We start from the raw sequence: 24,517 nt of genomic DNA on the forward strand, positions 1-24,517 counted from the left end.
GGGATTAAGGAAAAGCCTATTAAATGTCAAATTACATGATTTTACAAATTAAGCACCAAAACATATTTTACAACAAATTGACAGAAAAAGCAGTTCAATACACGGTAACGTTATGTAGTAATTACTGTATTTACGAATTTAGCACCCAAACATGTATGTTTGGCATTGAATTTTTGCCAATTTGATATGTTGTACACTGCTCTGAGCCCCCCCCCCCCCCCCCCCCGGGGTGAGAAGAGCAGTATAGAAATAAATAAAAATAATCACAAGATCAACAAATAAAAAGCACTTTTCTTTTTCTGACATACTCTTTATTTTTTTTTCTTTGATGTATTTTAAAAAATGGAATGACAACAATACAGAAAGGCCCAGAATGGTAGATTTTACACTCTGTAACTGTACAAGTTAAGCATACAGATGTGGTCGACAGAAGGCAACAATCACTTCAGAGAAGGCAGATGGATCATCAATTCAAATGTTTTCCTCTGTCCCTCTGCTCCCCCATTATAGGGCTCTATAGGACAAAAAGGGCAAACAAATCTTCTATAATAAGAGGAAGGGAAAGCAGGTAGAAACAAAAAGTTGGGGAAAGAAAATGGAATGAGACAACAGCAAATGTTTGAACTGGTTCCCATGACACACCTTCCTTACTCTGTAACTGAGGAAAATGCATTGATGGGATACTGACAGGTAGCCGTTATGTTTTATGTTGTATCCCTAATGTGAGGTTAATCAAATAGTTTTGTATACGAGTGAATCAACACAGTAGAATTAATAGTTTGACACCATTCTAACTGCCGTAGCTCAATGCTAAACAATCCTGGGGGTTGTAGTTTGGCGAGGCACCAGCACTTTTTGGCAGAGAAGACTAAAGAGCTTGTAAAACTACAACTCCTATGTTTCTATAGTATTAAATCATTGCAGCTAAAGTGGTGTTAAACTGCATGACTTGTACAATGTGGGTGCATCCAACATTGTCAATCTTACAGCAACTAGTAAAACTCCAACAAGATCCACCAGGACAGACCCCACTTCCCTGGAGGGAGCCAAATGGTTGGCAACTGAATACGTGCCACTTGCCAACCACTTTTCCCCATCCCTTCCTTCCATTAATACTGAATGGTTCTGTTGATTTTTTCAACGGAATGACAATTGGTGTTTTTACCTCGTTTCACCATGTGGCAATAGATTTATTAGCCGCCCTTATGTGACAGGTATTTCAGGAAAAGTGATCGTTATGTTCATGCATAACAGCAGAGCAATCATAATTCAACAAGGTTCACCGAAGTAATTAAAAATTACCTGGTAAGCAGTGAAGATGGCTACTCATACAGGCATTAAAAACCCTCTCAACTCCCCAAACCCCTTCAACTGAAACAAGGCATGAGAGATGTCCAATATGGTAGACACTATATTTAGCAAAGTACATGTCAGAAATGAAAATGGCTGGTTCAAAAATGCAACTTCCACAGTCACCAATTCCAAGAGATTTGGTAGAAATAGACTAGAATTCTGGTATGGTGATCATTGCACCATGCTAGAATTGATGAAAGAAAAGTGTGCCCCCAGATAATTGCTGGTGAAAACGTAACCAGGAATGGTTCAAAAAGGATGTGATCAAGGAGAAAAGTGAAGCAAGAGTGTTCTGGGGAGGAAGAGAAGACAGAGGAAGAAATCTAACCGCTCTGATCTGAAATGGGGTGAGTAAATGTCTATTTATTACCACTACTTTCAGATGTTTTGGCTCAAAACTCACCCCAGAAACCACCAGCATGGCAAATGGGAAGGGACTGTGAGAGCTGCCATCCAAATCATCTGGAGAGCCAAATTTCTCAGACCTGCTCCAGGAAAAAGTGATGCTTCAATATAGCAGCAGGCTTTGAGTGGATTTTGTGAGACACCTAAACCAGTGACTGGAAACAAGTCCCTATGAGTAGAACAATACTGCTCAAATGGGGAAGGAAACTATTTTTCCTTCCATCCATCCATCCATCCACCCTGTGACTTGTGATCAGCCTTTTGTAGCCAGACACACTTTAACAAAAGATCCATTTTCTTCGCAGGAATAGAAACAGCAAACAAGTGACGGACTAAGCAGACAGTCATATGCTGGCTTAAAAATAAAGGCAAGGTTGTGGAGAAGGTCTCTTCAAAGGCTCTTGATGGAAAAGAGAATGAGGTAAAACTCCATGTCACTTATATCAGTTTATGTTGCCATTCTCCTGCTCCTTTCCTTCACCTCTACTGCTTCCCTTTTCTACATTCATATGTCAAGTAATGGCTGAGCCCTTAAGCAATGATGGGAGTGCAAGCAATCAAAACTCCCAGAGCCCGGCAAGCATGGACCCACACAAAAGACCCACAAACAAAAATGGGAAAGAATGGGAAAGGAGCAGAGAAGCTATTGTACAGTCCCTTATTAGCAAATCCCTCAAGTTGTAGGATCTCTGGTGCTTTTGTGATCTTTCAGAATCTCTTCTGGAAAAAAAGAGAACAACAGTCTCTTAGAGGGCTCCCTGTTACGTACTTTCCTCTGGAAAGGAAGACACAATAGACGGAGTGATAAGGCTCAGAAACCAAGACAGCTGATTGCAGATCCTGGTCTGTTGGAGAGAGACATGTCAAGCACAGACAAAACTCCCCACATCTTCTTGCCCCTGCCTCCATCGCCGAAGAGGAGGCCAAGTGCATCTGATTTGTGCGTGAGATGCGGCAAAAGGCAGCCAGCGGGATGTCCAGCTGGAAGAGATGGAAGTGAAAAGTCATTGTTGGCTGCTACATCCTACTTGTCAATGAGTCCCCCTTCCTTGAGCTTGAAGTAGAAGAACTTTTCAAGGGTATTGGCACACTTGCAGTAATCACTCTCGGGCGGATTGTATTCACGGCAGTTGGTGATGATGCGCTGCAAGTCAGCAATGAACAGCTTCTTGGTGACATAGTAGCGGTTCTTAAGCCGCTCGGTCATCGTCTTGAGGTCTGCAGGAGGATGGAGGAAAGACACAAGATCACTTGAACAGAATGGTTTGAAAAGTGGAACACACCTTTCTGACTGTTTGTGCTTCATTATAAATTTTTCAACAGTGTATTCTTCCCAACTTAATACCTTTGGAATCTGTTGGACTACAACTCACATCAAGCACAGTTAGCATATGGGCAATGTAGTTCGATATACCTAAGGGACTGCAGATCAGGAATGGTGCTCATGATCAATGAACAACAGCTTTTATTTAAGAAGGGGAATAAGTAAAAAAAATGAGGGCGAGAGAGAGAAACATAGGACAGGGGAGACATTCTGAGCTACAAGAATGCCTGTTTTAATTCAGGCAAATTAAATATTCACAGAAATATGGATATTGCACTGCTTTCACTTTCCTAAAGTACTTTTTTGCTCTCAAGAAAGCTAGCAATTGCCTCTTGATGAGGGAACACTCCTCTTCCCCCATCATCCATTACTTGCAAGAAGCTAATGGAAATGCTGGCAATAACAACGTAAATGTTACTTTCAAGAAGCTAATGGAAATGCTGGCTATCACAATGTAAATCGTATTATTCAATTCTCTGGGACAAATACGACCTTAAAGCAGGCATTTGGAAACAGGTGTTGTTACACTGCCATTCTTATCATTCCTTATTACTGCCATGTTGGCAGAAGTTTATGGGAATGGCCAGCCAACCACATATTGAATGCAGCTGCTCTGTGCTTTCTAGAGTTGAACTGCTGTTTGTATTCAGGCACCTCTAACAAAATTCAAGTAAATTGACTTGCATCTTACTCCCCCCCCTCCCAAACGGACAAATCTAGCTACATACCAATAGGAAAACGAATAATCTCATAGTAGTCTGGAGCCTCGGATTTCTTCACTGGTTCCATGAATGGCCAGGCGCTGGGGTGGGTCTGTGAGGTGAGAGAAAAAGAACACATCAGCACAGAAAAAAGTGTGGATAAAGTGCCACCCTCCAGAAGTTGCTGAAATGCAGCTGTCAGAAACCCATGCTGGCTGTTGCTGAGGGACCCGCAGTTCAGCATCACCTGGAGGCAAGCTTCTTCTGACTGGATGTGTGTGCAGGGAGCAGCTTCCTAACCAGATTTTTTAAATCCCTTTTTGTTTTAACTTCTAATTTGCTGAAGTATTCTGTATAATTAATACCCTATCTATGCATTATCAATCTCACTTGGTTCTCATGAAGCTACTATTTTCTTTTCTTTTAGGAATTTTGCCTCAGTGTCTATCTATTGTTACTGCTCTAAAAAAGGACAACTGTACATGTATATGTGTTACCAAAAAAGCTTATATGTAAAGCAAATAGAGGAACTTGTGATCTTCCAGATATTGTTGGACAACTACTCTTTTCCATTGTCTCTGCTTACTGAAGGGGATGGGAGTTGCAATCCTACAACATCTAGAACAGGGGAGAAATGGTTGACTCCAGCCCCCAGCCTTCAACACTATTGGTGAAACTGTCTGGTAAGGTTGATGTCGAACAACACATTTGAGAGCTGTACGATTCTCATTTCTGTTTCAGACAGACAGATAGAAAAATCCATAATTACTAGGGAAGGTTCATCAGTGGGCAATTAGTTTGTGCGTAGAATATAATTCTCCCCTATGCTCTTCAATGTGGTTTGGATAACTTGTGCAGATTAAAAATCAACAACAAAAAGTCAAAACCAGACTGTATTCACAGGCCTAGCCATGTTAATCTGGATTGGTAAGCAAACTGATCTTGTAGCATCAACTTCTTCTCACTTAGGGTACAACTACTCTGCAGAATTAATGCAGTTTTGACACCATTTTAACTGCCACAGTTCAATGTAATGGCATCATGGGAGTTGTATTCTGCTGGGACAGCAGTGCTATGTGTCAGAGAAGGCTAAAGGCCTCATAAAAATACGGCTTCCATGATGCGATAGCATTGAGTCATGGTAGTTAAAGTGGTGTCAACTACATTAATTCTATCATTTAGATATCCTCTCAATCTCAAAGGTGCTACAAATTCCTTTTGTGTAGCCTCTGTTCACATAGTTCATAAACCAGGATACATTTGAGGCGGATGGACAAAAGATGTAATTCTGAAGATGGGTTGGGATGAGGCTCTCTTGTTCTACTGGATCATGTTTGGGCAGTCCCTATTGTGGCTTGTAGTCAACCCTTCCACCTGGTGAAATCACACTGCTTATCCTTGGGAAAGATAAAAAATTGATAAATAAATCACCTTGATTTGTGCAAGGAGGTTTTTCAAGGTGGTATACAACTGATCTGGATCCTTGAACTCTTTCCTGAAAAATAAAAATCAAATTTCACATCAGCAATATCCTCTGAAAGGTTTGGGCTCACTACATTTCCACACATGTTCAATTAAAACATAATTTTAATCTACAGCATAGCTCAGGGATGGACAATGTGTGACATTCCAGACATTGTTAGATTGAAAATAACAGAAATCCCTGACTATTGACTATTCTGGCCAAAGTGAACTCCATCAAACACCTGTAGCCTACCATCTCTGGTGCAGCTTATTGGCACAGATGGCCCCAAAACCACGACATCCCTTTGGGTGAAAGCAAGAAGGGGAACATTAGGAAAAATGTCTTAATGGTAAGAACTGTTCAACAGTGGAATATGCTGCCTAGAAGTCCAGTGGTGCCTCTGGAGGTTTTTTTTATTTAACAGAGGCTGGATGGCCATCTGTCAGGAGTATTTTGATGGGGCATTCCTGCATGGCAGAATGGGGTTGGAGTGCATGGCACTTGTGATCTATTCCAACTATGATTCTGTAATTGAAAGAAATCTGAAACCTTCTGAAATGCAGTAGGCTTACAGTATTTCAATTAGCAGCTGGGCCTTTGAGGTCAAAACAGAAGGACAGAAAGGCATATGATTGCCAGCCAACAAGCCAGGTTTTAAAAAGAGTTTTCTCTGCATACATTAAATATGTAATTGTCGGAACAACACTACAAAGAAGATCAAACGCTTGCTGCAAATAGAGAAAAGGGTTTGGAAGGAAGGGGGGAAGAAATAGCCAAGATGTCATGCTACTTACCCTTTCTCCTTTCCCAGGGGCTTCCATCCTGTTTCCCCTACAAGAAAGAGAAAGAGAGCATTGGTGTCACATATAATTTCAAAGAAAACTAGTGGTCAATAACCACAAAAGAGAACAGCAGGCCACAATAATGCTGATTCTATCTGGTAGTGGAGACATAGATGCTGGAGTTCACATCTGCTTTTAATCTATTTTTTTTTCTTGTAGACAGCAGGAGACAGTGAAGGATCTAGATCAGGACAGTGAAAAAGAAGGAGATGGACTGAGTTGCTGTGAGTTTTCTGGGCTGTATGGCCATGTTTCAGAAGCATTCTCTCCTGAAGTTTCACCCACATCTATGGCAGGGATCCTAAGAGGTTGTTGAGTTCTGTTGGATACTAAGCAAGTGAGGTTTATATATCTGTGGAAGGTCCAAGGTGGGAGAAAGAACTCTTGTCTGTTGGAGGCAAGTGTGAATGTTTCAATTAATCCCGTTGATTAGTATTGAAAAGCCTTGCAGTTTCAAAGCTTGGCTGATTCCTGCCTGGGGGGGGGGGTGTTAGCTGGCCCTGATGTTTTCTTAGTGTTTTTTTATTTACTGTTCTGATTTTAGAGTTTTTTAAAATACTGATAGCCAGATTTTATTCATTTTCATGGTTTTCTTTTTGTTGAAATTGTCCACATGCTTGCGGATTTCAATGGCTTCTTTGTGTAGTCTGACATGGTTTTAAAATCAGGATAGTAAATGAAAAACAACACGCTGAAAACAGGAATTACAGAAATGAAACAACACAGGAGGTGGACTGTTTCCTCTTGTAATACATTTGGTATCAGAGACTATACGATTAGGTATTTCTGTTGGGTTGGGAGTGTAGGGTTTGTTGTGTTCATGTTCTGTTGGGCACTGGGGCATCAGGTGGGTAGAAAACACTGGGCCAAACAGGCCACTGGTGTGATCTCACAAAACATATTAAAGGCCAGCCTCATCTTGTGAATGTGCAGCTATGGCCTTTCCTAAGAAAAATGAAGGGGATGGAGGGTAAAAAAGAGAAGACACAGCATTACACTAAATAGGATTCCCTCTATGCTAAACATAAATACTCCTCAAAGGCTAACCAGTAACAAGCTCTGCTAGACTTACGGATGCCTGGAATGCTTTCGATGGGGATATGGCGAACACCTTCTTTGAAGCAAGTGAGGCCCGGGTAGACTTTGCGGATTTGAGCCTGCTTCCTTTCAATCAGCTTCTTGATGATCTGTGAAAAGAAAGGGGTAACTATCACACTTTGGATTGCCAGGAAACCTCAGAGCACCCATCAAGCCCTGCGGAAGAAGAGGGAACAAGGCAAAGATAATTGACGGATGAGGTGTTAGGTTGCATAGTTAGGTTGCTAAACAAAGGGTCCTTTCACATTATACAATTATAGCACTAGGATTCTTCTTTAACTGCCGTGGCAACATCTTCTGGAATCCTGGGATTTGTAATTGAGGGAGTTGTAATTAGGATTCTCAGCCAGAGAGTTCTAGTACTTCACCAAAATACAAAGCCCAGGATTCCACAGGATGCAGCCATGACAGGGAAAGTGGGATCACAGTGCTATAATGCCAACTTATAGATGACTCATAGTTAAGAGGCAATAGGAAGTGAGAGAAACCTGACCCTCGGAAGGGAAATTCACTCCTGAAAGAGTTATCATGAGGAAAAGGCATCTCCACTGAAGCTTTCTCACTAACCCTTGTTTCTAAAATAAGACAAATTATTCAAAATCAAATTATCACAGGGACAGACAGTGAGGTGAAATCTTCTGAACGGGGGTACAGACAGCAAAACAAACACCGCAGGGGTGTTAACCATTCCCTATACCATTCAAAGCTAATATATATAGCTTTTTGGGTAGTTACGCTTAAAAATGTACCTGTTCCGACTTACAAATAAATTCAACTTAAGAACAAACCTACAGAACCTATCTTGTTCTTAACTTGAGGACTACCTGTAATTGTGTTGTGGCTCCAAGATTAGCACCAAAGCAGTTTAACAAAGTGGAGCCAAAGAAAGGGAAAAATGCTGGCAGGCACAAGGGATGAGGCTGGCATAAGGGATCAGAAGTGCTTCATTGCATATAGAAAAGAGTGGAGAACCTGTGACTTTTTAGAGTCTGCTCCCATGCCTGACAACTGGATAAAACTGGCTGCAGCTGATGGGAAGTAGAGTCTAATAATATCTGCAAAGATAAACCGTTTTCATAAATATGGCACAAATGCTGGCAAAGTTTTAGGATTCTACCCCAATTCAGGGCATGGAGTCTGCATGCCAGACCTTCAATTTTAACTTCTCTATTTTTCCACTGCCTGACTCTGACCCTTTCACATAAATGGTAAATGTATATTATTAAGTACTACACTGTATGTAACTACTAAAGAGACAGTGACAGGCAAGGACAATTCCATCTTCCGTCCTCTTCAAGCCTAATACCTCACCTCCTTCTGTTTCTTTATGATATGCGAGAGCTCTGTATAGGGAATCCGGGGATTCAGTTCACACTCCATCAAGGTGGCTCCCTCATAGTCCTTGATATAACCAACATATCGTGTCTTGGGGACTTTGATGTCTTTGGAGAAACCCTGTAGGTCAGAGAAAAAACATCTTGTTCATCTTCCAGCATGAACAAGTCATACATAATAAGCATTCCTATTTGGAAATCTGAAATTTGAGAGGTGTCAAAATGAGTCCAAAAACATCTGGAGGGTCACAGTTCCCAATTTCTGCTTCACTCTGTCAGTGGTTCCCAACCTTTGGGCCTCCAGGTGTTTTGGACTTCAACTCCCAGAAATCCCAGCCAACTTATCGGCTGTTAGGGACTGTGGAAGCTGAAGTCCAAAATACCTGGAGGCCCAAAGACTGAGAACCACTGCTCTAAGTCATAGAACAGTAGCTTCAGGAAGTGTGTATTCTCTAACTCTCTTTCTGCCACCTATTTCTTCTTTGAGTGAATTGATAGAGTTCTCTCTCCTTCACCATAATTGATGCGTCATCTAAGCCCAGAAATGTATTCCACATCGGCTGGTTGGGCTGAACCAACCACATTCATAATGCATGGTATGAGGGTGGCTTGCCTTAAACCAATCCTATTTAACATTAGCCACCATTTGTTGGTCTGGATTGCAACCAATTGGTGAAGATGAAAGCAAAAACTTCTTTTTCCAAGCTATACAGAAGATAGGAATAATGAATAAAAACAACAACACCTGTGCCTTTCTATGTATCAGGAACATGTGAACCAAAGGCTTAATGAAGTTTGCATCTGCATGGCCCATTAAATTAAGTTTTGGTATGAATGTTTAAATGTGTCAACAGAGTACATACATTTCCAAGATCTGGGAGGAGAGCCAACTCCCTTTATATTTTTGATATTAATTCATTTATTAGTTGAACTTATATTCTGTCTTTCTTCCGACAAGTTCAGGCTGGTGTACAAGGCTCCCCGCCCCACTATTATCCTCATAAAGTTATAAAAGTAAATACATACACATACATACTCACTCATAACAAACAATACTGTGAGATCGGTCAAAGTAGGTGAGTGAACTGATCCAAGTTCTTCCTGAATCCCAGGCCATGAGTTTAGACATTATTCCATATTGCCTCTCCTTGTTTAAAGAATGGCATATACCTAACCACCAAGCTGCTTCTAAACTATCTCCAGTGGTACTACTACAATACCTGCTTCTTGAAGTAGCCAATGGCATATTCATCCGCATAGGTGAGGAAGTAGAGAATGCTGTGCTTGATGTGGTACTCCTTTAGGTGATTCATCAGGTGGGTCCCATAGCCCTTCAAGAGGAATAGGAAGTGAATAAGGCAAAAGCCAAAGCTTGGAGATAACACATTTACAAAGGTAACATCATTACTTGTTGCTTCCCTGTGGAACCAGAGGTCAACAACATTATTTCTTAAAAAGCAAATGAACAAAGCACAAAGTTTTACTTTTTAAAGACAGCTCCATTATTGTTATTGCTAATCATTATGGAAATAAGGTGGCTAGGAGAGGAATGACTGGTGGGAAATGTAACTCAGCAGCTTTGAAGGGCCACAGGTTCCCTACATCTGTCTTTAGAGTTATTGCCTCTTTCAAAACAAATGAACATTTTCTCTATGTATTCAGGGAATTTGGGATCCTCCAGATTTTGTTTGGCTGCAGCTTCCATCAGTTGTAGTGAGCATAACTAATGCTGAGAAATAACAGGATTTACAGCCCAACATCATCTGCAGAATCACATACTCGGTGTAATAGAACTTCTAATATAGAGAAATCAACTCCTGGCCATTCCATACATTCTTTGTCTTTTCATCTACATACATGATACCTTCATTGCTAGGAGGGACAACATGACCTCCCACCAAAACAATGTGTACTTCTTAAATCTACTCAGATGTGTGTGTGAATTCTACTTGATAAGGAAACAAACACCCCTCCCAAACCCTACCTTGACTTGCTCATTGGATGTCACTGCACAGAAGACAATCTCTGTGAACCCCTGTGTAGGAAACATCCGGAAGCAGATGCCGCCGATCACTCGGCCATCCTTAATCAGAGCCAAAGTCTTGTGTTTACTGTCAATAAACAAAAGAAAAAATGGACAGGGTTTGGAACTATTACAACTGACATCCCTTATCATTCAAGAAAGACCACAGAATCACTCCCAAACGTACGGGTCAAAAACCAGGCGGGTGATGTATTCCTTGGGCATTCGAGGCAGTTGGTGTGAAAAAACATTCTGCAAGCCAACCAGCCACATGAGAATCTTCTTGTTTGATTTCTGTGAGAGCGAATTGCCGATGACATGGAATTCAATTATGCCACGACGCTCCTCAAGTCGGGCCGTCTCATCCCGGGCTGCATTCGCTGACAGAAGACTGGTCTGTGTATAAACAAAAAATGCAAACGGGAAGTTCAAACATATTTGTACAAATTGATTTATAACAAGGAGATTCATTATGACATTAATGAGGTCCAAAACTGAAAGTGGACAGGACCTCACATATAGTTACATTTTGACACATCTAACCAAAGCATCTCAGTAGGCTTTAGTTGGTACAAGAGAGTGTCATTTATTCTCCATTTATGTCTTAATCCAACAAAGAGAGTTGGGACACATATGCCCTCTTCTGAAAACCACCACCCAAAAAACAGATTTTGGCAAATTAATGACTGCACTGCTTGTCAGGCCTCCAAAAGAAACACACATGTTGTATAATATATGCAGATAGTAATAAGGCAAACATAGCTACTTACAGTCCCCTTTGGGAAGATAAAGTAGGGTATAAATAAATGTAATAATAATATTTTGTGTTCTGCACAATGAAAAAAATAGTAAAGACCCATTCATTTATACTCAACACTAAGTGTAATGTACCTCAGGCCCTAGCATGGCTGCTGGATCTGTGATTGTCAACATCACTTCGTTAACAAGTTCCATTGGGATGTCTCCTAACACACGGATCCGCTTGGCATCCTCCAGAGTCAAGCTCTCAGGGAGTTTTCTTTTTTCACCTGTAAGGACAGCAAAAAGGAAATGAGAAATAAGGATTAAACATACAGATCTGAACGTGATTACATTTTGTCCTAGCTGCAAATCAACTCTAATTTATGGAGACTCTAACCTAGGGTTCTCTTAGCAAGAGGTTTGCCACCATTTTAGTCTAAGACTGAGAGGGTATGACTTGCCCAAGGTCACCAATGGATCTCCAAAGAGGAGTGGAGATGCATTATCCGGTCTCCTGGAATATTAGCCACCATTGAAATAACTTCACCACACTGGCTCTTATTAATTACACAGATAAACACTGCATATGATTTAAGAGTCAGAGAAATTATGAATCAGATTTAGGTTTACTCATTATGAGAAAAAAAAACTAATGAAATCAATGGGGCTAACTTGAACACTACTGGCTGCAATAGGTCACTATAAACTCAGTACCTTTCTCAACCTGGGTTCCTCTAAATGTTGTGACTTATAATACTCAGCAAGTAAAACAAGGATCATTAGTAAGGAGAGATGCTGCAGCCCAAAATATCTGGAGGTTCTCAGATTGTGGAAGACAAAACAAACCTTTATAGTTCATTGTACAAACTTCCAAGTATCACAAAACCCAATATTAACTCTGAAGGGTCAAACATTTTAAATGCGTACAAAACAAAGACAACTCTCCCTGAAGGTTTTCTTAATGGTCCTTTATTTCTTTTAACACTTTGAACTTACCTGGCACAGAATCCAATGAACTGCCATCAAGGTTCATGGATGCCAAAGATGAGCTACAACTCAAAGATTTGTTAAAAAGCGGAGTACTGGCTGCAGGTACCGTGCTGATAGCTGCACAGAAAAATAGCAGTAATAATATGTTAGAACATGAAGCACTGTCAACAGAGAATGGAGATCAATTTTAGATGTAGAAGATGCTTCCAGTTTAAACAGGACAACATCTCGTTTTGGTTTTCTTTCATTTCTATGCCAGCTTTCTTCAAGAAATTTGGATCACATCTACACTGCATTATATGGTAATGTAGATGGAGCCTCAGGGAAGTATGCATATGCTTTTCATATAATTCTCACATGAAATAGATAAAGTTGTGAGATCATACTAAGCACCCCAACTAGTTTTTTTGCCTGAGGTTTAACACAAAAATTGTCTTATATCTTCATTCATCAACCTAAATCCTACAACTGGTTTTGGATGGCAACCCCTCTCATCCACCAACCACAGCTCGTGATCAGGGATAGTGTGAATTGTAGGTCAAAACCTTTCTTGAAGTAACCAGCTTGGAGAAGGCTGCTAACCATTATAATAAAATTGCCATGGTTTTTTAACTCAAGATGGTTCAACCTAGTTTTGTTTGATTATGTATAAGTGGGGGGAGCATCTTTTCCTGCTGAAAGTGGAGTGGCTTGCTTGGCTGTAAACTTTGGCTGCAAGCTTTTCAAATGCATCTTTTTCTGTTCTTACACCAGAAGACACCAGAGCCCCCAGTGACGCAATGGGTTAAACCCTTGTGCTGGCAGGACTGCTGACCGACAAGTCGGCGGTTCAAATCTGGGGAGTGTGTGTGAGCTCCTGCTGTCAGCCCCAGCTCCCCATGCAGGGACATGAGAGAAGCCTTCCACAAGGATGGTAAAACGTCAAACATATGGGCATCCCCTGGGCAACGTCCTTGCAGACCGTCAATTCTCTCACACAAAGTCGCTCGTGACATGAAAAAAACTTCAAAAAACCCACCAGAAGACACAACTATCTGGTTGCATAGTAGCCACAGGCAAAATATGCATTTGTTGAGGCCCATCCTTCAGTGAGCTGATCAAGTTGTCTTGTTCTTATGCTTGACCCTGACCATTCTGCAACACAAGGTAAAGCTGTAGTTCACTGAGATTGTGCCCTTTTGACATGCAAAAAATCCAGATTCGATTATCAGCACTGAAAGTTAAAGGAATTCAGACTCCCAGGCCAGAAAAGATCCTTGCTCAAGAGTTGGAAACTCACTAAAAAGAAACTTTACGAAGCTAGTTCTTGGAACCAGCTGCTCAATTCTATGTAGCGCACTCTCATGGAATAATACCCTTGGTAGTTATCTGAACAAGTAGTGAGTACAAATGGATTCAAGTAAGAGGTACAACATACCTGGACGGGGAACAAGAGGGGCTCCTTCTGCTGCAGGCATAGTAAAATCAGCCTCCCAGATTGGTGAACTCTCCCCATAGATTTCTTCCTCCAACATTGACAGAAATCTGAAAAAAGAATTGAGAAGAATCAATATGGAAAATATTGGGGTGGAGTGGGGAACAATCCTACAAGTCTGCTTCTTAAATTACAATGAACTACGAATCTTGGAAGCTAGGCTGGGTCAGCCCTAGTTTTTAATTTGAAGGGAGACTGTCAATGAATAGCAGGAGCTATAGGTTTTATTTCAGAGAGAAGAAACTGGTAAATTAATTTTCACTGCTTAAGAAAACCCTATGAAATTCATAGTGTCACCAGAGTTCAGAAGGCACAGACACAGAAGAAACCCTATGAGAAGGACTAAGACTCAACGTCATGGGAGAAGCTATCTGCATTCATTATATCTGCACACATTTATATGTACACACAAACATGTATACTGTCGCATATGGTCAATGTTTCATGGAACTGATCTTACTTGGGGAAATGGGTGAGGATGAGAGTCCGTTTCTCTGGCACCAACTTGTCTTTTTCAACTCTGAATTTCTCCAGCAGCTGCCGACGAGTCACTGTAAAGGTGGACTTGAGCAGGTTGCGCCCAAAGACCTGGGTGGTTTCATATCGAGGAAGGCTGTCACAACTCTGGGGAACATGGCAGTAGCACAGCCACCTGAGGAATTGAGGCATGGGCAATGGGACAGGAAAGGAAGAGACACATCAATGTTTATGATCTCAAAATGTTGTAGGTTTCAGCTTCTATCCCAATAAGGCATCAATTACAAAGCAAATACACATTTGAAGAGAGGAGAAAACTGGTGGATTGTGATGCAAGTACAAAATTGCATACCGAACAGAGGAAGTTAATGTTTATTAATAGAATAACACAAGAATACACAATCTGAAACCCCACAGGGGCTGTGGACTGGAACTCCCACAAGCCCTGACCAGGAGATAATCGGTAAGGATGATGGGATTCCAAAACACCTGGAAAATGCCAGTTGTCTGTCCCTGGCACTGCAGCTTGACCCTCATTTTTGCAAAGTTAGAAGCAACTCTGCTTACAATAGGATGATCCTCCTTTTGAGAACATTGTACCATCTAGGTTCCAAAAGCTGCTGGGAAACCCATATGTGCGTATTTCAGACTCCACGAGGAATAATAATAATAATGGAGTTATACCCTGTCTCTCCCCAAGGAACTGGGACTCAAGATGGCTTCTAAAAACTAAAACTATTACCAACAAAAAAACACATAAAGCATAATTTATAAACATGAAAAGAGTCAATATTAAAGTGCAATTAAACTTTCTATAAAGTTAAAACTGTCTGCAATAAATCCATTACAAGAACAAAACTGTAAGTGGGCCAAACAGAACACTTAAAAGCACTTGTAGTTAGTTTCTAAAAGTCTGATGGAACAAACAAACGTTTATTTTCCAACAAAAAGTCAACAAGGAGAGAACCATTCTTCCTTCCCAAGGGAAAAGTTCCAAAGAATGAGAGAGGCACTGAGAGTCCCTGCCCCATGTCCCCACCAAATATGTTTGGAAAGAAAGTGGGACCAAAAGAAGAGCCACCTCCAAAGCTAAACCTGGAGGTGGTATACACCTTTAGACAATTTGGGTCCATCACACAGGACTTTATAAGTCATAAATCTTGACTGTATTTCCCTTTATCCCATGCCCCTCTGCCCCCAACTCACCGGGTATAATTGACTTTGTAAGTTGCCACGTCATCGTTTTGTGAGCGCTGGCGGAACTGGGATGGCGTTTCCAGCTTCCAATAATTTAGGCACAAGAGAAACATCTTGGAGAGCTCAAACATGGTCTGCCGCTCCTTGGGAGGCAGGTGGCTGAACTTGTACTGCACAAAGTTTAAAACACCCTAAACAGAAGAGAAGAGAACAGCTGAAGGGTGCCCAAAGAATCCTCACCATACATGACCAAACTTAAACTAATAGGGTCACTATCCATGAAACTCTTCCAATTGTTGTGGATTATTAAAAAACATATCTTAATAAAAATAATCTTGGTGTCTTGGTTTTCAGGCCTGTTCCTGGGTTTATTTGGGCTGCTGATTCAGAAAAGGGCATTGGATAGACCTCATCAGCTCTAGTTTCTCGGATATGGTTATCCCGATTTCTTATGGGCAAACAGATGAAGAGTGACATATGGCATATGCTCTGTACTTCAAAAACTAGAGCTGATAGGGGAAGATTGGTGCCATTTTTGGAATCAGCAAGTCAAATATACCCAGAAAGAGGTCTAACATTTGAGACACCAAAATGTGTGTCGGCCGTTCAATCATAAACACAAATGTATGCATTTTGTCAGCATTAGCATTGAGTGTGTAGGTAGTCAAAAAGTTGGACCAGATTTGAAAACACTGTATATTTAAAACCATGAATCGCTCATGAATGAAGCTTTTACTCCTTGAATGGGTGAGGCATAGTTTCAAATGATTGCCACTAGATGCCTCTCCCAGCACACAAACAACCCTAACTGTAGTAATTTGCAAGATGGCAACCTCACAACATAAGGCCGAATAAAGTATTTTCCATTTGCGGGGTTATTTTCCAGATTTGTTCCTGACTTAAAATCGTTAGTAAAACTTGATAACTCATTAAACCATTTCTAACTCTTTGTGTAATTGTAACTGCTATCATGAAATACACTGCTTTGAAATTGGGGCCATTCTTTTGAAATACACCAAGAAAGACAAAAAAAATCCCTGCATGTCATATTTCAATCTAAGAGACATGATACAAAGGGAAGGGACATTGTTTTAAAAAAAGACAAGCTTGAACAGAAAGAATTTATAAACAGCAGCCCAAAGCCATCTGGTCTTTCAGCTAAGCCAACGGAGCAGGACCTGATTGTGAATCTCTCTCTCTACTGGAGTTCAAATCATAGGCAAAACGTTGCTCAGATTTCAGCATCTTTATTATATCCTTTATATAATCTCTCTAAATTGAATGAATTGATTGTTGCATCTTCAGAAGTGACTTGAGGACAGAGGGTCTTTTAAGGTTATGGTGTGCCTCCTCTGGCATGTCTTCACTGGAAATTCATCTATGTTCTTGAATATGTAAAAACCCCTTGATTGTACAGAATGTTTAGCTTATTGATAAGATTTATCTAATTTCTAAATAAGGATTGGGAATATGTGATCTTTCAGTAGCCTACAATTATCATCAGACAGTTTCATAGAAAATACCCTGGAAAATGGTACCACAACAAGTAGTTTTATCAAAAATGTAAAGATGGCCAACTGATCCTGAACTTACATGAAAATGTTCAGCATCTTGACTTAAATATAAATACCAGCTTTTGTGAAAACTAAATCAAAATGTACATCCTAGAAATCTATGACGAGTTTGGTGCCCAAAATAGTTTGCAGACTGGATCCAAACTCTTTCTACAATCTTTGTTTTCATCCCATTAGATTGCATACAAAATTTAGTGACTGTGAGCAAGACAGATAAACACATTAAATCATAATCACCTTTACCATTTTGTAAATTGCTTTTCTGAAAAATGGCAGATAAAAGCACAAAAATAAACAAGTTAAATAATGTCTACTAGTTCTTATCATTTTGCAAGGAAATTATTTTTCTACTCAGCTGTGGAGTTCATCTGCTAGCTTTAGGCTTATGTTATAATCACACTTGCAATATTAGCTATATAAGCCAACAGATCCGATAAACTTTATTTACTTCATGAATACCCAGCACTCCAAAGGTTCACACAGTAGTTTACAAAAACCAGCACTCACTCCCTGCTAACAGGCTTACAGTCTGAAAGACAGGAGACACAAGGTATAGGACTGGGAGAGAAAAAAGCATGATACTGAAGGTTACTCAAATTAATGGGAGCATAATTTATTCTGCCTGCATCCAGGTTTGGCATCTATTCCATCTGTGGGCTGGCATACTCATTGCTGATATTTATGCCCTTCAGTTGCTTATTTTCTACTTTGGCTTTCTGTTTATGCATTCTTTCCCCTTGGCATTGAGCAAGGAAGGTTTCTCTGCAAATTTTCTGGTTGCAGTTGAGGAAGACAGGAGTAGCTCCTGCCTTCCTCATTTGTTGGATACTTTCTGAAAATAATTTTCCCAATTCCTTTTATGACTGTAAAAAAAGTCCTAGAGGCTGTTCTACACAAAACTACAGTAGAGTCTCACTTATCCAACATAAACGGGCCGGCAGAATGTTGGATAAGCGAATATGTTGGATAATAAGGAGAGATTAAGAAAAAGCCTATTAAACATCAAATTAGGTTATGATTTTACAAATGAAGCACCAAAACATCATGTTAGACAACAAATTTGGCAGAAAAAGTAGTTCAATACGCAGTAATGCTATGTAGTAATTACTGTATTTATGAATTTAGCACCAAAATATCACGATATATTGAAAACATTGCCTCCAAAAATGCGTTGGATAATCCAGAACGTTGGATAAGCGAGTGTTGGATAAGTGAGACTCTACTGTACATGCAATTCTTTGATTTTAGTGTTAATCCGTGGTTTTATCAAGCACCTTTCTGTTCTTTTTAGAGTCTATGTAGCTAGACATGAGATCCCTCTGATCTTGGAAACCAAGCTGGGTCAGTCCTGGTTAGCACTTAAGAGGGGAGGCTAACAACTAATACCAGGTATTTATTTATTTACTTTATTTCTACCCTGCTCTATCTCACCCCGAGAGGGACTCAGAACAGCTTCCAATTTTGGCAAATATTCAATGTCTCAATTATACAAAAATCAGACAAGACATAACATAATAATAAATATAACAATGCTTAACATAGTAATAAAAGTGTTCTAAACCAGGGTTTCTTAAACTTTTTCCACTTGTGACCCCTTTCAGTCTAAGAATTTTTATGTGATCCCAGATATATAGGTATATAAAATAAGTATAAAATCAAATGTTTACTGATAATAGAACAGTATTGGCTTGCTAAACAGATTGATTTTCCTTTTATGAAGTACAGTTGAAGCACTTTCTGCTGAGGCCACTGTAAACACTACATGGTTGTTGCTAACAGATTTGAGTAAATTGATGCTATATAACTTTTACTGCTGCCAATTTTTTCAGGATTTCAACACTGAGCTAAGGGGACCCCATTTGAAATCAGGATCAACGGTTTAAGAAGCAGTGCTCTTCCTCTATATTACGGAGAAAGGAGCAAACAAAACTACATAAGTACTTCTTGCCTAAGAAGATCCTATGAAATTCATAGGTCTCTGATGGCAATAGATATATAAATTCATACCACACACTTTTTTACGGTTTTCTTTTTAATATCACCTTAATGTACACAGCCTCTTACCTGTTCAATATTTGGTTTCTCAAACGGGGGGCTCCCAAGAGATCCCTCAACAACTGGGCGGCTCATCTGCAGAATGCATTTTCTCAGGAGCTGCAGGGAGAAAAAGTGTAATTCTGTTTCTCTTTTGCTTGCATTAAATGGACTCACAAGAATCTTTCAAAAGTCTTGTGGAACAGCTTAGAACCAGATCATGCCCCATTTCCCACATTGACATGAATAATGTCATTCAGAAAATGTAAGGTGTTCTAAGTCAGGAAACAAAAAGCTGTAGAAGAAAGACAAATGCATGCTCTCTCTAATACAATATACAGAAAAGTCTCCCTATCTCTTATCTTGGTGTTTCTGAACCAGCTTTTGTTTGGTTTAAATAGACCACTTCCCCCAAAAAGGAAGCATAAAGAGATTTACAATTAAAAAGATGGATTAAAGAACACTTGGAGAAGAGAGCAAGAGGACAAAACTTGGAAAAGTTACTTTACTGGACTATTGGAAATTGTAGTCTAATAAGGTAAAATCTTTTGAGCTCCAATGTGATACAAAATTTTGAGCAAATGTAAAATGTTACTTAATAGAAAGATCACATAACATCTTAGGAGTGTATCTAAATCCTTTGAGGAGGAAAAACCGGTTGGTCTAAGAGCCACCATGCCCCGGTCTTCCTTTTATACTTTCTGAAGAATAGTCTGGAACATTCAAGGGCCCTTTGACATAGCCATATAACCCAGAATATCAAGGCAGAAAATCCCACAATATCTGCTTTGAACGGGGTTATCTGAGTCCACACTGCCATATATTCCCGTTCAAAGCAGGAAATGTGGGATTTTATTTAGCTGTGTGGAAGCGGCCTCAGTTATTTCACTCTGTTCTTTCTTCCTTCCATTCTCAGCCTCCATCAGAGCGTTTTCTTTTTGTGCTGTTTGCTGTACTTTGAAATCACGTTTAATTTTTATCACTACAATCAAAAGAAGCAGCACGGGGACAACAATCAATTAATAAAATGGCATTACCCAAAATAGTGTGACAGAACTCTGAAGCAAACATTTTATTGGCTGGGGAAAAAGATAGTATTCTCCCCATTCTAACCATAGGAGCAAACTAGAGGCTTACTTCCATCCTGGTGTTGGGGCAGCATCTTTCGTCTCACCTGAGGGTTAACTGAAGGGATGCAGGACAGAAAACATAATTCTGTCCTCCAAATGTGCTCCCAGTACACACCTACCACCTCACTTTGTTTATTGAGTTGTGCAGCCTGAAAATGTTTTGTTAATAACAGTACTGATGTTACTTTTTTGGACCACAGCTCTTAGAATCCCTCAGCCAGCATGGACAATAGCCACACAGGTAACAGGATTCTAGGTGTCACAGTGCAAGAAAGGAGCTTTCCAAACTCTTAATAACTTTAATAATAATAACTTTATTTTTATACCCCGCCTCTATCTGCCCAAAGGGAACTCAGGGCGGCTTACATGGGGCCAAGCCCGAATAAAAACAAACGGAGAGGTTGTAAAAGATATCTAAACTCTTCTTAGATATCTTGACCGCCTCCTACTGGCAATCTTGGCACTTATTCCAAAATCCCCTGTGGGCATGCTGCAACATTTTCTCCCATTCTCTGAACCCACCTTGAACAGGTAGAAATAAACCTGCTTGGTGTCGGTGTCCTCTTCCTTGTGCACAGACATGAAAAGGTTCTCCACATCCACAACCATCCCAAGAAGCCGATTGATCTCATCCTCAGACACGTTCTCCAGGTGAGACACATGGTCAGCTATGGTAGATAAGAAAGGTTAGGTCATGCTTTACATGTAGTTTCATAGTAGTGATGTATCCCTAACCCCAATAAATGTAGAAGACTAACTATAGTAAGCAATGGATCACCAGACAGCAGATTGCAAATGTCATGAAAAGACAGCAAATTGTGAATTGATTACTTTGTTATTAGTCTATTGTATTTAACAGTGATCAGGAGAAAGGCTTTTCGATTTCCTGGTTGTGGATTAAAATAATTTGGTTAAATAATATATATTTTGACATGGGTTTGTGAGGAGCACTATTTGTTATTCTGCCCCAGGCAGCAAAATATCTTGGCCCTTCAGATGATCTTGGCAACTGTCTATTATTCATCCACAGCTGATATGTTTGCCTAAGTTATTCCTCTGTACAGCAGCACATTCAAGGGTAATACCTAATGCTAAGAGGTCCCACAATAAGTTTCCAAGTAATGTCACCATGATATGGGGGAATTAATCTGCTATCACAAATGGTATGCGAAGGATCAGTTTCCAAAACACCAGAGAGGTTGCCACATATTTTAATTGATTGTTCTTATTTTGGAAGCCCTATTTTCAAGGGGTAGGAAAGGAAAGTGGAAAACGATTAAGCAGAAGAAAGAAAATAATAACTTTATCATTATAACAGGGACTGGGAACATTTAGCCCGCCATGTATTGTTGAACTACAATGTTCATGACCCCTCCCTAGTGATTATGATGGCTAGGGATGATGAGCATGGCAGTCAACAACACAGGGGCTGTATATTTTCCAACTGTTGCCTTATTTATATATTTTTCTCTCCTACCTGCAAACTACTGTTAGTACATCACTTAAGATGACGAGAGTTGAATAGAAGCCTTTTTGCCACTAATGACAAATGTATTGCTTCCCCCAGTAAGGAGGGGTAGGGGGGAGGAAGAAAGATGCCTTATACATTTACCTAGAGCGTGCCCACAGCTACGGCATGGCTCACTGAGGTTGGTGACTGTCTGCTGCAGATCCATTCGGGGGGCTGTGGGAGGGTTTGGGTTCTTCCAGCCATTGCATTTGCAAGAGTCATTAGCCTGGAGGGATGAAGAAAAAAAGAGACTCAGAGATTAAGAATTCATTGTTCAATATTTTGTAAAGTAACTGTGGTGAAACAGTGGTCCTCCACATGATGGTGATCTCCAGCCCACATCATCAACAGCTATTGGGGCAAAGGCTGGAAGATGCTATCTACCATGTGGAGGCACACAGTTTCCCTACCAGTGAAATGGAGAACCCAGAACAAAACTTTCCCTGAGAAACACCAGGGGCTATTTTATATGTTATACACAAAGTTACCTTATGAAGGAAAGCTATCCCGAACAATTTACTCCTGAATATTTTTGAAAAGAGTGGTGGAAATGTCTTCAAAAGATGCAAAAAGCACCTAGAGGGAAAATCTTCTCATATAGAACCATTTATCTACAGCATTTGTTCTTTCAGATTACTTTTTCTACTTTTTTGGTTTATTACTCCAAGTATGTCTCAGTGGGGCGACCCCTAGTCATGTTGATAGTAGGATTCTGAAAGTGGTAGAGCAAAAAGGGTTTTTTTTCCCAAGGCATTGACATCTCCGGCCCATCTTCTGCTTGGATACCCTGTTTCCCTGAAAATAGGACATTCCCTGAAAATAAGACCTAGTAGAGGTTTTGCTGAATTGCTAAATATAAGGCTTCCCCTGAAAGTAAGACCTAGCAAAGTTTTTGTTTGGAAGCATGCCTGCTGAACTGAACACCAGAGCATGCAGGATCGGTAAATGTACGAACCATAGATTGTTTTACATAGAAATAATGGTAGTAACAAGAAGTTCTTGATAGGAGTCACAGTTTGTCTGGTTATGCTGGTTTGTGATGACAGCTACTGTACAGTATATCATAAATGTTCATTTTTTATTCAACAATAAATATGAATTCTTCATGGAAAAATAAGACAGCCCCTGAAAATAAGACCTAGCATATCTTTGGGAGCAAAAATTAATATAAGACGCTGTCTTATTTTCAGGGAAACATGGTATCAGCCAACACGTCAACGTCTTAAATCAAGAAATAGTTTTCTAAGATCTACAGAGATACTTGCAGGAACACCTCGGCAAGCAAGAGCCCAAAAGTGGCTGGCTAAAACCCGGAACCTCAATCAGTGGCTGATACCGGATGAGAAACTCCCTCCTGGGCACACTAAAGACTGGGCGACTTGGAAGGCACTGAACAAACTGCACTCTGGGACCATGAGATACAGAGCCAGTCTTAAGAAATGGAACTACAAAGTGAAGTTCACGACATGCAAGTGTGAAGAAGAGCAAACCACAGACCATTTACTGCAACGCAGCCTGAGCCCCACCACATGCACAACGGAGGACCTTCTTACAGCAACACCAGAGGCACTCAAAGTGGCCAGCTTCTGGTCAAAGGAAATTCAGTATAATGTCAAGTTTTTAACTTTGTTTGTGGTTTTTAAATATTATAACTGTATCCTCAAATTTGTTTCTGACATGATAAATAAATATAAACTCGGTTGTGTCATACTCATTCATTTTTAAATAGCTCTAGATTTAGTTCTGTTTTAGTGTTTATAGCAGGCATGGGCAAACTTCGACCCTCCAGGTGTTTTGGACCTCAACTCCCACAATTCCTAACAGTTTACCGGTTGTTAGGAATTGTGGGAGTTGAAGTCCAAAACACCTGGAGGGCTGAAGTTTGCCCATGCCTGGTATAAAGTCTTTAGGTTTTAATTGTATATGGTACTGATTTTAGCATTGTCCGTGGCTTTAAGTGAAAAAGCAGCATATAAATCAATATATTATTTTTATTATTATTAATAGTAGTAGTAGTAATTAGTGTGCATGGCCCACTGTCAAGAATGTAGGCCAACACAACTGACAGAAACAATACATAGGAAACCAGTGGTGTGATGGACATTTGGTGTTTTTCAGTTATTATTATTATTAAATGTTTCCCCATAATTTCTGACAGTCACATCAACTGATTTACCAGCCCCTGAAACAATCGGCTGTTTACATCCATAATGTCAAATCTAAGTGCTGTTTGCGCCCAGCATCCGAGAACAGGGTGATTAGAAAGCCTAATCAATGCCCTGCTACATCTGTAAAGGATGCAGCTATGGCTGGACCATAGTCGGAGGCCTTATTTCCGCACACTTTTGTCCCCTCCGGGCCCTCGTACCTTGCACGCTGAAAATACCCCTAGCTTCTCCAGCTTTTTTGCCCGCGGGAAGCTCCGCGCATGCGCTTTGCGCTGACTCGCGCGCTGTTGCTGACTTAATCCCGGGCGAACCGGATCGCTGCTGCTGGTGCTGCTGCTTCCTCCGGATCCGCCTCCGGAGGACGCAGGCGGAGCTGTGACTGAAGAGGCGGTAGCGGCGGAGGATGCGGCAGCCTGCGGGGTCCGGGCACTAGTCTGTAAGGAAACCTCCGGCTCCGCCATGATGCCCAGGACCCTCCGAGGCGGCGTGGGCGCATGGATGCCACTGCGCATGCTCAGAAGCCAGGCGGAGGCTCCTATGCCTGTGGCTGGAGCGCCTCTGCGCATGCTCGCTATAACCAGTTGCATGCTGGAGAGTGTAGTTCCACAAGTAGGGGCCGTTTAAGGTGAAGGCAGAAGGAAGAGGAACCTGAATCCAAAGCTTAAGTGGTAAGTCCT

The 24,517-nt window shown here is 40.6% G+C and overlaps 1 protein-coding gene across 1 annotated transcript; it reads right to left on the reverse strand.

Moving 5' to 3' along the window:
* Nucleotides 1-289: 289 nt before the first annotated feature.
* Nucleotides 290-24,367, reverse strand: kat2a (lysine acetyltransferase 2A). Its single transcript, XM_008113413.3, has 18 exons — nt 24,041-24,367; nt 21,775-21,898; nt 20,685-20,830; nt 19,063-19,152; nt 15,434-15,615; nt 14,211-14,402; nt 13,694-13,800; nt 12,283-12,393; nt 11,437-11,573; nt 10,733-10,941; nt 10,507-10,633; nt 9,743-9,853; nt 8,500-8,643; nt 7,163-7,277; nt 6,043-6,079; nt 5,215-5,278; nt 3,811-3,895; nt 290-2,976 (listed from the first exon to the last, which is right to left on the reverse strand). The coding sequence occupies exons 1-18, from the start codon at nt 24,350-24,352 to the stop codon at nt 2,783-2,785; spliced, it is 2,487 nt and encodes an 828-aa protein (XP_008111620.2). The 5' UTR covers nt 24,353-24,367; the 3' UTR covers nt 290-2,782.
* Between the last annotated feature and the right edge of the window lie 150 nt (nt 24,368-24,517).

Source organism: Anolis carolinensis, chromosome 6 (genome assembly GCF_035594765.1).
Source record: "Anolis carolinensis isolate JA03-04 chromosome 6, rAnoCar3.1.pri, whole genome shotgun sequence".
NCBI lineage: Eukaryota > Metazoa > Chordata > Lepidosauria > Squamata > Dactyloidae > Anolis > Anolis carolinensis.